Genomic DNA, 15,241 nt, shown 5'->3' on the forward strand with positions numbered 1-15,241 from the left:
TACATATGCCTATAGTTTGGGCTTGCCATGCAATAAACATACATTTAGCCAGCACTCTGCATTTGCCTGCTTAGATACAGGCAGCATGATGGGATGGTGTAGCTGGATGTATTCGTGTAGGTGTATATGGTTACACCAACATGTAAATGCATGTCCACTTCTCTGTACATCTCTGTGCTTTTTATGTTGCGTATGTATATATAACAGGTGCAGAAAGCACTGGCCTGCTTTAAGGGCTGCGAATGTTTCCGAACAAACACAAGATAGATTTTCATATGTATGTTTGTGCATGTATAAATCTACACATGCATGTATGGGTGGGGAGGGAGATAGATGAAAAAACCATAAGTATGTAAGTAAAGGTGGATGGGTGTAGGTAGATGATAGATAGATAGATGAGTAAAGCTGAGCCGGTCTCTACCTCTGTATATAAGGATACAGCCAAGGGATGATGGTGAACAGGCAGAACCTGATTATTAATATAGCTGTGTTTTAACTGCAACAAGCTGTTATTTATCGGCTATAGAATGTAGCTGTTCAGGATTGTTTGTTAATGAGATACACAAACCCCCAGCACGCATGGCACTATCCACAAGGAGCAAAACGTGTCAAGTGCTGAACGCCAGAACCCATATAAATTGCTTGTTGTTTAGTAGCTGCCCCTATTACACAACAAATTTGGAGCTGCATAAACACCTCCTGGCTCATTTCTATCTGACCAGAGAGCATACACTGTCCAGAGCTACAGCTTTTAAGAGACTGCTTTTCTGAGAGCACAGTTAAAGGAAAAAAGAGAAAAAGAACCTATCATTTCTAATCTAATTGTAAGTGTGTATTTTTGATTGTAACTTCTGTGATACAGTTCAGTGTCTTGGGTTTGTTCTTTCTGTAAAGGAAAAGACGCTAGCTAAGACTGGAGAGCATTAGGCACTACTAGATGTAATGGTAACGTTCCTTTATAACAAAATGAAGAGGGATGGGACTAGTCTGCAGCTCAGGCTCACTTAAATCTACGTACACTGTAATCCTCTCTTGCAGTTGCTCAGCAGGCAAAAGATCATGTTGTTTTTCATTCAGGACTGTTCCTGAAGAACCCGTGATCATTGGTAATCTTCAATTCACCAGAAATCCATGTAGCAGCAGCCTTGTCCCGTCTCCTGCTCGTCTTTCCTACAGTCCCTTTCCCTCTTGGTACTTTCATCTACTGCATAACAATGGTTTTGTGTCTATAGGTTGCAAATACAACCAGGTGAACAGCCACTTCCACTGCATTCGAGAGGGCTGCCAGTTCTCCTTCCTGCTCAAGCACCAAATGACATCCCATGCCAGAAAGCACATGAGAAGGATGCTGGGGAAGAACTTTGATCGTGTTCCTACTCAGGTGACTCACTGGTTATTTAAGTTGTAGATCCGCATGTAGTGTTGGTCCCTTGGGTTGCTTGCTGCAGAACTGCTTTAGTGCCAAGACACTCACACCCAAACTCTTAAGGATATATGTCTACATTGGGGGATGCAGCTGGGATACGTGAGTTCACCCAAGCGAGCTTTACCTGTTTGGACTTCTGCAATATGAGTAAAGATGATGAAGCATAGACATCAAAGCATTACTTAGTGTAAACAGCTTTTCCTTGTGAATTATGGAGAAAAAACATTGAGAAAGATAATACTAAAATACTCATATTTACAACTTGCACTCCCTGCTCTCTCAATATACAGCAATTGGCTTGTTAAAATTAAAGTGCTTAGGATGTGGAAGAATTGAACATGCTGGTTAAAGCAACATTTCTTGTTGCACTTAAAGAATTATTTGCTGCTTCCACCTAGGATGGGAGAACTACCAGTCTCGAAATTTCTCTTCCCTTATTGATTTGGAGCTAGTTTGAGGCACTCCTTGTCTTCTCTCAGGAAGTAGCAGAGCGATGCAATTGCTTCTTCTCTAACACATAACTGAGAGCAACTGGCAGATCAGGTTTGTCTGTTTCGTGAATAAATTAAAGAGTTTCAACTGCAGCACTGAGTTGCTGCCCAGAATGGCAGCACTCCTGCAACCTCCTGCTTGTTCTTCTTATTCCTTAGTTGCTTTAATTTCCATTGACTTGGGAGATGAAACAAGTTAGCTTTATTTAAACACCTATGACTGATCTGATCCTAAGAACATCTTCTGTTATATGAAAAACAAAAGGGGCCATTTGTAGAAGCAAGATGGGAACCCCCTTTCCTTCCACAACATGGGAATAAAAGGACCCTATTAGTTATTAAGTACTGTCAATAAGTTAAATTGTTCAAGTCAACTACTGTTGGATTTAATGAGTTCACAGATGCCAAGGAACTGGTGTTACTGTTGTGGTAGCTTTTGTTCTGAACGCGAAAAGCTTAGGTACAAGAATCAAACTTAGGAGAGATTTAACAAATAGATTTGCCTTCACTACTCTTCTAGTACATGCTGAATCTAGCCCTAAGAATTTTAGTACATTCTGAGCAGAAAATGCTAGTTTTGACCTCCGTCTCCTTTCACTGGCAATCCTATATCACTTCAGCAGCAAAGAAATAGTAATCATGGCCTGAGCAATCCTGGAGCATACAGTGCTAGTCTTACTCTGTTGCTGCGTTCAGCCCATGGATCAGTCCAGCAACAGCAAAACAAGGATGAAACCACAGATCGCTGTATTGCCACTGCCCTTCTGCATTGAAATGTACTAACTCCTGTTTTCCCATTCCTTAGTGCTCAGTAGGCACTTACTGGTATGTTTGGATATACATTGCTTCTGGGTACCTACCCATGTAGCTGTCCAGAGAAGACCATGCCGTGCCCCGCCACAACAGCTGCATGTGAACACAGCATACAGGTGCATCGCTGGTTTCAGTCTGCGTTCCCCTGTTGCAGTGTCTCAGCATGCAGACATTAGGACAGTTGTGTCAGTAGTCGTATTTCCACTCTCTATATGCAGCAGGACCTACACAGTAAGGTAGTAATGCCAAGATTAACACCTCCTGTTTTTGAATGCATCAGAATCCGCACACCAGGATCCTGGTGCCAAGATTAACACTCCCAGCCTCTGAGCGCATCACAATTCACATACCAGGATACATGTGCCAAGTTTAGTGCTCTGAGCTCCCAGTGAAGGAAGAGACACTCCTAGCCACAGTGCCATGGGTTCCACTCACGAGCATGTTCCAGCTATCCCTTGTGAACTGTGGCACAGAGAAATAAACGTGCAGACAGATGGTTTTGGTCTTGGCATCTTGCTTTTGGTGTGAAAGTCCCGGTCCTGTTTTCTTGCTGCAGGTTATTGGCCACACTCCAAGAAATGAAACTATCCCCCAGGTTGGCAGCATGGCACCCAGCCCAGCCTCATCAGGAACCCCAGCTTCCTTTCAGGGACCCCCAAGCATGATGGACACTGAAACAGATGAGTACATGGATTACACTGGCTGTAGCCCTGGGGGTATCTCCTCTGAATCTTCCAATATGGACCGCAGCTGCTCCAGCACTCCAGTGGGCAATGAAAGTACATCAGCAGGTAAGAGAGAAGGGAGGGTGTGTGAAATGGATCATCAGTTGCCTGCTCTCCTGGGAGATAAACTCATGAAGACAGGCCAAAGGACAACTGCACCTTAAAACATAAACTGTACCAGCTTCACAATAGTGCCTCATACTACCCTAGCTCCCTCCATCATTTGGGAGAAGAGATCCGTTAAAATGTTCATCTCAAGCATCCATGAACTAACAGCATATCTTTTTTCTCCCCTGAAGAGAGGTTTTAATCCTGTGTCTTGGAGTTGGATCTATTTTAATAACCAATTTAAAAAAAAAAAAAAAGTTGTGGGCCTGTTCTGTACTTGGCATTTCCCCTGCTACCCTTTTGTATTTCCTCGTGCAGCATCTAAAGTCAGGCACTTTCCTATACTGTTGAGGTACAGAAAGACTGTACAATAGCAAATATTATATACACAGGGGAAAAAAACCTACCACATCTTGAGAAATCAACATATAAAAGCAACTCACCGAGCTCCCTTCCTCATGCAAAAACTCTTGTTCGACTTTGTGCAGTGTTGCACAGAGGAAACCTCCATCATCCCCTCTTTTTGGAAGTAAGTTTCTGCCGTTGTTTCCTGTTTGCCAGGATAATGTGTAGCCATCTCCCACTGCCCTGTATTACAGGGTTATCTTTTCAGTAGTCAGATACCTTTTATGAATTCTGTTATCATCTAGTGGTGATCCAGGGATCTCTTAGCTGTGCTTCCCAGGGTTAAGTGTTACATTCTAGATGGGCTGCATCGCTGAGTTTGCTTTAATTTTCTACACATTTTCCTACTTTTCTTTCCCACACCAGTTAGATGAAGGTTATCTATAGCACAGCTAACCATATGGTGTGTGAACACTGCTGGGCCATGACAGTAGTCGCCCCGTGACATTAAAGCTCCTCCAGAGAGTTCTGGTGGGACAGTGGTTCCTGGCATTCTCTCTTGCCAGGACGCCGTCTAGCCCAAATCACGCTTCCTAGGAAATGGCCCTCCACCGCTATCCAAGTAGCAAGCACCTCCACCTGCCCGAAGTGTAAGGTGACCCTTACAGCTATTAGCTGGTACAAGCTGGCACTATATAGATGAACAAGGACCAAACAAGCAGGAATTTCTATATTAAAGCCTGTGGCTCTTCCCCCATGCCACTAAAGCCACCTTACATTCTGCAGAGACAACCCTCCTCTTCCTGATGCTGTCAGTTCCTCACCTTCTGTTTCTTCTCTGTTACAGTTCTGTTTCATACATTTGTGAATGTATTTTCCATTTTCATCATATTGCTTCTGCTCTTGGGTTCTCATTTCAGTTCTTTTGTGTTTTTTTTTGTTTTGTTTTGTTTTTGTTTGTTTTGGTTTGGTTTTGTTGTTTTGTTTGGTTTTTTTCTTTTTTTTTTTTTCTGCTTTTTTTCTCTCCACATTCTCCAGGCTGCCTGGTTCCTCCTACTGCTACTGCTGCTGATGATGATGCTACCCACAATGCACCACAACCTCAGCCACCATCTCTGCCTCCATCTTTCTCACAAGCCCTGCTTAGGTCTTCCCTTCCCACCCTCCCCTATCTTTTCTCTCCATCTTGTCTCTCATACTCTCTGCTTAGTGCCACTCTTGGATCCAGCAGAGGCATTGTCATGCCTGCCGCCAGCACCACTGGGTTTTCGCCCATCATTGCCACTCCAACTCCAGTAAAAAGTGACGTTCCCTTAGTTCAGGATGCAGCAGGTAACACTTCTTTGCTTTCTCTCTTAGTGTCCTCTGACCATCTCCTTCCCCACTCACCCTGCCCACATTTTTTTCTCTGCACCTTTGGGTCAGTAAAAAAAAGCATATGTCACTCTCTGTCTTATTTAACTTTATCCAAGTCCATGCCTACTCCTTTTGTCTGCTGACACAGTAACCACAGCTGAGAAGGGTAACCAAAACCACAGCAAATCACTGAGGGACATATGGATACCTGGGAGCAATTTCCACCAATTCCAAACTATGAGGAAAAAAAATAACAAAATCCATAGTTAAAATGCACTTTCAGCCTCTTGGGTAACAGCAGGGTGGCCACAAAGCAAACTTTTGCTTATGTACCATTAATGGGACTTGGAATTCTTGCTCAGATCTTCCCAGCCACCCAACCCAGTGCCTACCATAGTCTGCTGCCCACATCCCAGCAGGTAAATGTCTGACAAGGTACCCAGTTCCTGTAGTTTTATAGATCTTATAAGCTTCACTGCTTCCTATTCATATACGAAGCCATAAAATTCAGGGCTGCTTTCCCTACCACCAGTAACACAGTGAAGTACAGTCAGTGTCACCACGATGACATCATCAGACAGCTCAGGCTGTTTCTCACACTCACTGTTACTTACATCTGCTCTTAACAGCTGCAGAAAATACATCTAGATTTTTAGTTTTAAGCTGCCATGTTTCCCATGTGTGACTGAGATCAGAGATCTCTCAGGCTGGAGATCCTCATTCCAGCTGGGAATGTTTTTTAGGGTGTGTCTCAGTTTTGGCTTCTTTTCCCAACTCCCAGCTCTTTTCTAGTTAATTAAAGGCGTATTTGTTCTTAAATTTCACACTTAAGAGGATTCTGGCAGCCTACAAATGTCCCAGTCATTCTTCCTGCCAGTTTTAGTAATGCATAATCCAAGGTGAATGGTTGGGAGTATGGCTGGAGGACCAACTCCACTTGGAAGTTCACGGGTTTTTCTCATGGGGCTTGGCAGGAGAAATGTGCCTCGTCCGGAGGAATGTGTTCCAATGAACAAAATTCACAAGAAACTATATTTTTGCCTCCTTTTTTTTTAAACTTATTTGCATGCAACCTGAAACATCTTAACCTTGTGCTGTGCTTTCCTCTAATTATTTATTTTTCAGTTTCTTTTCTTTTTATCTTTGTGTAGTTTGGGGAACATTTGCATTATTAGTATTTGAAAAGACAAGCTTATGGCATGCACTTACCATTGGGATTTGCTTGGGATTAAATCTGTTGAGGTTTATAATCTTCAGTTGGGTGCTAGAGACTGAGTGTTGTCTAGTGGCTAAAAGAGGGGAGTGTAACAGGTTATCATCTCTTCTTCACACCCTTGCTCTGAAACTTCTGTATGAGAAAACAAAATTGGTTTAACTAAAGTTTTAAGCACATCTGTTTGAACTGTTACGAAAGCTGGGCAGATACATTGAGTTTAAAACAGGTAAAGTTTAAATTCTAGTTATTTCCCAGAGTCTTTTCCCTAAGACACCTTATCCTGTATTCCTGTCTGAAGGCAGACGAGATGAGCGTTCATACTAATGATAAGACTTGATGGTTTGGCTGTCATTTTTTTTTAAAGAAGGAGTAGGGAGTTGATCTGGATAGCAGTGATTTGTCCAGGCAATGATGCATTTACACTAGTCGCCTGGAAGCAGAGAATGAGATTTTACGATATCAGATGTTTGGGGGGTGGGGAGCAGAGAGTAATCGGTCACAGATTCTATAGCTAAGAGCTTGCTAATTTAAAATCTACAGTGACAGAAAGTTACTCTTTCATTGGTAGCTGGTTAAGTTAGTCTTAACATGCAGTTTCCACCAGCTACATGTCACTAAGATGGTCTCACCATGGTTGCCCCAAGCTCGTGTCCTTCGTTGCAGTCTGAGCAAATGGGTGTGGAAAAATTTTTTGTTCTTTGCTTATCCTGCAATCACATGAACGAGGCAGGAGATTAGGTTGCTGCTACTATTTCCATTGATTTGTATCTTTCAGTACAGTGACAGTTTAACTTTTGGAGGCTTCCTTCAACGATCGCCATGTTCTTTTAAAGGGTTGTCATTTGAAGGGCCAGATATGGCAAAAATAGCATTCATCACTTTTAATACCTGCTTATTAGCCAGAAAAAAAAAAAGAATCCACAAGAGTCAAACAGCTGACTGTTTCTTCAGTCTCCTAGACAAGGATGCAAGCTGCTCTGGATTCTCAGGCCCCAGGCACTGCATGTCACAAATCGTGCCTCTTTTTAAGAGGATGGCAGTTTCAGCATCAAGAGAGGAAAAAAAAAAAAAGTATGTTTTAGTTGCAAGCTATAATTTCCAATTACACTCACAATTCTGCACCTGGTGAGAAATTCTTGCCTCCAACCTCATCTGTGCTGCATGTTGATACTGGAGATTGTGGTTTGACTCTGGAAATAGCAAGCAGAGAAGAAAAAGAAGTTAATAGATATAATGAGGTCGAGTCCTTGATGTCGGCTTGATCCTAGGGGACATGAGCACTAGCCAGTTATGCTGGCCCTGTGAATGAAAGTGGAAGATGGATGAGGGCTTTTTATTTACTAGGGGCATCATGTGATTTTTGAGACCCAAGGGAAAGCTGTAGAACTGGTATTTTCTCTCAGAGTCCACTGGCTAGTGATGATGAGAATTAGCCCCATTGAACATCTGTCTATCTGTCTTTCTAAGTGCACTCATCGTAATATGTAGGCTCATTACCATGAGGGATGTTGCAGTCTCCTGGCCAAAGTCCATCCTATTTCTATAAATTCCCCCCTTGCAGTTTTAATCACGCATGGGATCTTCCTTCACTTCCTGCCTGTCCTTGGCAATTGTAGTGTATTACAAGAGCCTGGGTTGGGGAAAACAGTATACACGTACCAGTTTCTAGCATGCTTAAACTCTTTTACCACTTTAACCCCAGTGAACTACAGTAAAACACCTCAAGTCCTTGGATTGGAACATGCCGGTTCCTCTGTATTGAAGTCTGATTTGAGGAAAATGAGACTAGAGATTAACTAAGCAACAGGAGAAACCGTGAGAGTGGCAAAACACAGAAGCAACAGTTAGCATTTGGACAATATCAAGTATACCAGAGCAGCAATAAGGTGGGATATGCTAAAAATTGAGAAAGTGATGAGCAGCAGGCATCAGCCAGCCCACAGTCCCAGTCCAGGCTTCCTTAGAGCTTGAGGGATGAGCTGCTGGGTGGGAACAGTTGCAGCATTGTGTCTTGGCAAATACAGAGCTTGCCAGGATGGTTAGGAGATGAAGAGACCTGGCTGTTACAACACCACTCTTCACTTTTTCTCCTCAGGGAATACCATCACTATGCCAACTGCCTCGGGGGCCAAAAAGCGTTTCTGGATTATTGAGGACATGTCCCCGTTTGGCAAGCGCCGCAAGACAGCATCCTCACGCAAGATGCTGGATGAAGGGATGATGCTGGAGGGATTTCGTCGCTACGACCTCTATGAAGACTGCAAGGACTCCAGCTGCCAGTTCTCTCTCAAGGTTACTCACTACCACTGCACGCGGGAGAATTGTGGCTACAAGTTCTGTGGCCGTACCCACATGTATAAGCACGCCCAGCATCATGATCGTGTTGACAACCTGGTATTGGATGATTTCAAACGCTTCAAGTCTTCACTGAGTTGCAACTTCCCAGACTGTCAGTTCTCTGGCAATAGCACACACTTCCACTGTCTGCGTTGTGGCTTCCGCTGCACTGACAGCACTAAGGTGACAGCCCACCGTAAGCACCACGGCAAGCAGGACGTCATCAGTGCTGCTGGCTTCTGCCAGTTCAGCTCAAGTGTGGACTGCGAGGTGCCTGACTGCAAGTACAAACTCAAGTGCTCCCACTTCCATTGCACCTACCCTGGCTGCAAACACACAGTGGTGGGCATGTCACAGATGGACTCGCACAAGCGCAAACATGAGAAGCAGGAGCGAGGGGAGCTTCCTGCCATCTCTCCTGGCCCTGAGGGCCTTGCCCACTCCACTCTTGAGTATGACATCCAGAACTCTTCCATCAACCTGGACAGTTCCCTCAACCTCAGCACTGACAACAACAGCTCCCTCTTCTTCCTGCAGAATGCGGCTGGCGTGGGCCTCAATGATTCCCTGGACCTCAGCAAGAAGCAGTCAGAAGTCACTGAGGGTCCATCACCGAGCAGAGCTGGGACCGCACCTCAGGAGAGGGGGGCGGTGGCATCTGGCTCTGGTGATGTGGAGGATGAGGATGACTCTTCCCAAGAGGATGAAGAGGATGATGAGGAGGAGATGAATGAAGAGGAGGAGGATGATGAAGAGGAGGAGGAGGATGATGATGAGGAGGATGATGATGAAGAGGAAGACCTGAACACAGATTCTGAAGAATCGCTGCCTGACCCTGAAGGCCTGACCACTAAAGAAGATGGAGAACCAGAGGAAGCTGCTTCTTCCACAGACCATGGCGATGCTTCCAGGCCACAGGGCGAGCCAGCCCTTACTCCAGCCCCAACTCCTGCTCCAGCTCCAGCTGCTGCCCCAGCCTCTACCGTTGTTCCAGCAGCTTCTCCTTAATCTTAGAGACAACAGCGGCAGTGGTTTGGTTTTGCTTTTACACAGAATTACTAAGAGGACCCCATATGAGGCAAGAACAAAGATCGGGATGGCAAGTGAAAAACAAACTCCGTGCCACACACACACGAGAGAGAGAGAGGAAGGAAGGAAACCCATGCTCCTCCACAGGCCCCATAAGAGAGACAGGTTCGCAGCAGGACTGGTGCTGCATCACTTCATTCTGCAGATCACAGAACATGGGGGCAGTATGCAGCAAAAAACACCCTTTTATATGGACACGAACCTTGAGGGTACCAGCTGCTTTTCCTTGCTCCCTGCATGGTGCGTGGGGCCTGTGCCCATCTGGGGACCCTTTGTTATGGGTGGGGCTCTATCCCCCCATTTTTCTTTCTGGGTTTTATTTTTCCATGTTTTCAGTTGTACGATATTAATAATAATCTCCACTTCTTGGAGGGGGGTGGGTGGGAACAACAGGTAATGAATTTTAGAAATATATATTTGTGTGTGTGTCTCTCTCTCTATATATATAATGTACACACACACACACATATATAAAATTCAAGGAATTGGTGTCACAAAGACAACTAGCTCAGCTTTTGCCAGTGGGAAGGAGGGGGTGAGGATGTGCGCGCGCTCTCTCTCTCTCTCTCTCTCTCTCTCTTTCTCTCTCCCCCCCTCCCCCCTTCTTTCTCCAGCATTAAATGAATGGCATCGGACAGCAAGGGTGGGAGTGGGTATTTATTGTCACATAAATGAGGACGCATTAATGAATGAGCAGGGGTGGGAATGGGACACTCCTCTGTTCTTCCAGATCCTTTTTACTATTAATGATAATAATTTTGAATGCTATTTATATTGTAAAACTTTCTCAGTCTACACTTTCTCTGTAGGACACCTCTCCTCATCCCTGCTTTTCTGCCTGTAGGGATTTAGCTGAAGTAACTTGGGAGGAACACAGCAGGCAGTTAAAGGGTCTGACACACTGGAGGACTGGGGTTAATCTCCTATCCAGTTCTATCTCATCCCAACTCCCAGGTGCTTCCTCTCTGTTGAGGGTGAGGCGTTATTGTGGTGCTTCAGTATCCCCATCTCAGGAGGTTGTGAGCTGACACTCTGTCCCACGGTGCAGCACAAGGAGCACCGTGCTCACAGAAGAGCGTCCTAGCTATTAAAGCAGCCTTGAAAATACTACTTGCTCTCTGACCCAAGCAGTCATACGATGACAGGTATGTTCCCGGTCCCCAAGCCCTCATCCCCAGCCTTTCACTGCAGATGGGCAAGTCTGTCTTTCTGCATGGACTGATATGGATCTGTGGTGACTTTTGGGAGAGGGTGAAGGCACCACTGAAGAGGGAGGAGAAGGCAGGCAAACATTCAGGATCCCACTGTGGGATGTCCTGCTTAGACTGGGGGTCTCTTTAGCTCAGCACTGGGGCAGGGAGGGGGGACAACACTGTTCTGCAGCACCTGTGTAGCTATTGGCCTGGTCATAGTTTTTGCAGCTACAAAACATGAGGCTGCTGCAACCTACACAACACAGAGAATTCAAATACGGGGGGAGATGCTAGCTGAGGCCAGGATGTAGTCCAGCTAAGAATTAATGCCTTTCTGGGTCCATGCTGATAAATTTTGCCAAGTAGCGCTAATAGCTTGGGCACTGCATAAGCAAATGTAACTGTACTGTGTTGAGACCTGCCACCTCCAGAAGCTTGGGCTTTCTCCTGGTTACAAGCTCTTCCCTGCTCTCTTTTCCTAGCCCAGTCTGGGAACACACACTACAGGATACTGTCCTGACTCTGACAGGTGAGACAGTAGCTGTTTGACCCCAAATCCTCACCTGAGTCTGAGAGAGAGGGCTTGTCTACATACACCTGGGCTCCAGAAGGACTAGCCGTATGAGTTAATTCTGATAATAGTTATTTCAGTGCCAGTTTGTAAGTATACCAGCCTAGCAAAAGGTTCCTCATGTCTCAAGTTTGTCCTTTTTAAAAAAAACAACTAATTATTTTTTCTAACGTCATGCAGGCACCCCCTCCTCCCCCCAACTCCATAAGCACTTCAGCTCCAGGGGATCCCCTGGATTTGTTTTCACCCTGAACAGATAAAGGCCTCAAGAAGTTTAGGTTGCCTTTTTTTTTTTTTTTTTTTTAATTATTTCCCTAAGGAACTGGTGCAGATCAGGTCTGATTTATAAACAAGCAGCTCAGCTGTGTAAATGTAGGGACAGAATGTTCAGATAATGTTTCAAAAGGAAAGGCAAAAAAAAAAAAAAAAAGTTGTACAGTATTTTTCCTGTAAAGGTTATTACTATATATAGAACAAAAGAGAAACCACCAATGCCAGGGAGATGAGGGGGGTCACCTGCCTTCTGGATAGCCCTTAGATATGATTAATTGTGTGCAATTTTTTTTTTCTCTTTTTCTTTTTTTTTTTTTTTTTCCTTCAATGTAGTGTTTGTTTGTAGGGGGTGGCAGGGGAGGGGGGGGGGCCTTAATGCTATGGTTTGAGGCTGACTTCACACTCCTAGCACTGACCGGAGCTGCACGATTCTGAATTCTGACTTGAATTTTGTAGAGATGAAACAAATGAAAACAAAACAAATGAAATATTGTTATTACTAGTTTGTAGTATATTTAATTCTTTGCAGTTCTTTTCCTCTATCAGCTATTTGTGTGGCTTTTATTTTTATAGGGTTTTATTTTTTTTTGTTTGTTTTTGTTTTGTTTGGTATATCCCCTGCCCTCAACCATGTGTTTTCTAGCACAGCTCAATTCTTGGATATAATGAAGCTCACGTCTCTGGGGCAGAGTGAGGGAACGAGGCCCTGGAATTTCTAGAAATGGGATGGGGCAAAAAGATTTTACTCTAACGGCATTTGCTGCAGGTTCTATACTTGTACATTTTTCCCATATTCAACTACTTAGATAGTATGGTGATGGGCTCCAAGAGAATCCTTGGATGTAACACGATCCATGTCTTGCAAAACAGATGTGTTCATTTTGTACCACTGAAATCAACATGATGGATATCAGTGACTTTTGTGGGAGCAGGATTGAGTCTACTGCCTTCAGTACAACATCCTGCAGGGTTCAGACGAAACCTGCCTGTGGGCATTGTTATCACTGAAGGTGAGGAGGAAGTCTGGTTTCGGTGGCGAGGCATGGGACTCACTTGGGCCACTTGTTTCTGTTCAGGATAGACCAGCCGTTTCCCTGCTGGGAACCTGCACCAAGATGTAGTGATTTTACCTTTCCCCTTTCATATCTCACCAGACTCCACTGACTGAATCACTGCACAACAGTGGGAGAAAGCAAAATTGTGTGGAGAAAAAAAGCGTAAAAGATCTACCAGTAGCCCTGCTAACGCTGGCCCACTTTGGTTGGCGCTGGATGCAATAGATCATCTCAGGAGGCAGGTTTAGGCAGGTGCGGCTGGTGCAGCTGCACCAGGAACTGCGCTGGAACGGGGCCCTGTTTCACATGTCCTTCTTGTGTGGCTAAGTGTGCCGGAAGGGCCTGTGTTTATCTATGCACACCATTTTCTCCCCCAAGGCACCCTACTTCTCCCTAACATCTCAGCCTTTCTCCCAAACTTTTATCACCTTTTCTCTGGGAGCTGGCACAGGGAATGAGATTTGTTTCCTAAGAGGCTACTGCTAAATGGGACACCCGAGCAGGGCCTTACCCCCACAGCCGGTCAAACACCCTCACAGGACAGTGGCTGCTCGGCCCTTCCAGACGGGGCCCCCCACCAGGTGGGCCCTACCCCCAGAGCGCGGCTTACTCGACCTTCTCCAAGCCTTGTTTCTGTAAATCTATGTCTCTATTTGCAGCAACAACAACAACAAGTCAAGAAAGTTAAACCTGTCTTTTTATTCTGCCATGTTAAGGCTTTAATTTGGCAAAACTCTTAAGCAGCTGCTTTCTGAACGGGCCCAGATTTAAGCCCATGCTTAAGGGCTTTTCTGAACAAAGGCCTCAGCAGCGCAAAGATCCCTATTACAGTGAGGTTTTTTTTCACTCCAAGCTATCATATCAATAGGACTGTTAATACAATACTATTGAAATATGTGCTTAAAAGAACGATGAGAGAGAGATTCAGCTAACTGTATGAGGAGGGGGAAAGAGGAGAGAGGAAATGGAACTATTCTGTCCAAAACAAGATGAAAACCAAACAAAATAAACCTTGAGATGGACCCTCCTGATTCTGCTACCGCTCACTGCTGAAGAGCAAAAAAGAAAGAAATAAAATAAAAACTCTTGACTAGATTGTTCATTCTAGCCACAAACTTAACTGGATTAAAGTCTGTGTGGAAGGAATTTTGTAAAGAAAAATAAAAAAAAACAAAAAAAATTTTCCAATGTAGCAAAAAAAAAAACTTTAAAAAACAAAAATGAAAAAAAAAAAGACAAAGAGGGAGGATTCTAGCCTTTTGTAATATCCATATTGCACACTAGGACTATAAGCCATTGCTAGCTCATTTTGAATTTTAAATGTGTAATTTTTTTTGTTTTGTTGTTGTTTTTTTTTTCTTTCCGTGGGGGAGGGGGGGAAATAAATGCTTGAACCACCAATGCTCTTTTTAATGTTTTATAAATATGTATGTGTATATATATAAATATAAAAATAATATGTATGCACATATATATGTGTGTGTGTATATATCTATATGTATATACATATATATAGATATATAGATATATATATAGGTTTTGAGACAAAAATGCAGAAAGTGAAAAAAAAAACACCCTAAACAGGATGGTGTGCTCTGATTTACTTGAATCTGGTCTCTTCAGCACCTGCGTTATTAAGAACTGAATATTTTTCCACTTGAATTTAGTGCTATTAGAAATTTAATATATGTGTTTTATTTATTTGATTTTTTTTTGCATGACTGATGCAAGGTTTGACATTTTCACTCAATAAAAACTGGAAAAAAACCCCAAAGTTTTAAGTGATTGAGTTGTCTTCTTGATTGAGGAGGTATTTTATTTTTTTAAGGCCTAACATGTCATGGAGCAGTTTGGGTCTTTTAAAGCACTGCAGTCCTAGTAATGGCCCTGCACCCCTTTTAACAGCCACTGTTTTAGCACTAGTACTGAGGTGATAAGTGCACTAGGAACAGAGTTCTCTCTATATGGACTCTGGCCTCAAGCTTTTTAAGCAGCCCTGTAGTTTTAGTTGTACTCATCGGGTCCCTGATAGAAGTGATGCTTACATCTCCATGACTTGCCAAACTGGGACCTGGAATCAGAGATGTGACTACTCACATTTTGACTTTTCCCTTTCTGCCTTGGCCTGCAAACTCTGGGTGGTGAACTGGGATCCATGGTGGAACTGTACTTGCTGTAACCCACTTGAATCCTTACAATGACATTCAATGCCCACTAAATCAATAGACGTTTGACTATCACCC

General features: G+C 43.9%; 1 protein-coding gene across 1 annotated transcript in view; it reads left to right on the forward strand.

Moving 5' to 3' along the window:
- The window catches only part of CASZ1 (castor zinc finger 1), a gene marked incomplete at its 5' end in the record, with an annotated part of 92,280 nt that extends 82,021 nt beyond the window's left edge, over positions 1-10,259 (forward strand). The window contains 4 exons of the mRNA XM_082493599.1: positions 1,233-1,381; positions 3,287-3,521; positions 4,947-5,240; positions 8,576-10,259. Coding sequence (XP_082349725.1) covers positions 1,233-1,381; positions 3,287-3,521; positions 4,947-5,240; positions 8,576-9,825 — 1,928 coding nt within the window. The 3' untranslated portion in view covers positions 9,826-10,259. The remainder of the gene's footprint in view (positions 1-1,232; positions 1,382-3,286; positions 3,522-4,946; positions 5,241-8,575) is intronic.
- Positions 10,260-15,241: the final 4,982 nt, after the last annotated feature.

The sequence above is a fragment of the Vanellus vanellus genome (assembly GCF_965231255.1).
Source record: "Vanellus vanellus genome assembly, chromosome: 20".
Classification (NCBI taxonomy): Eukaryota; Metazoa; Chordata; class Aves; order Charadriiformes; family Charadriidae; genus Vanellus; species Vanellus vanellus.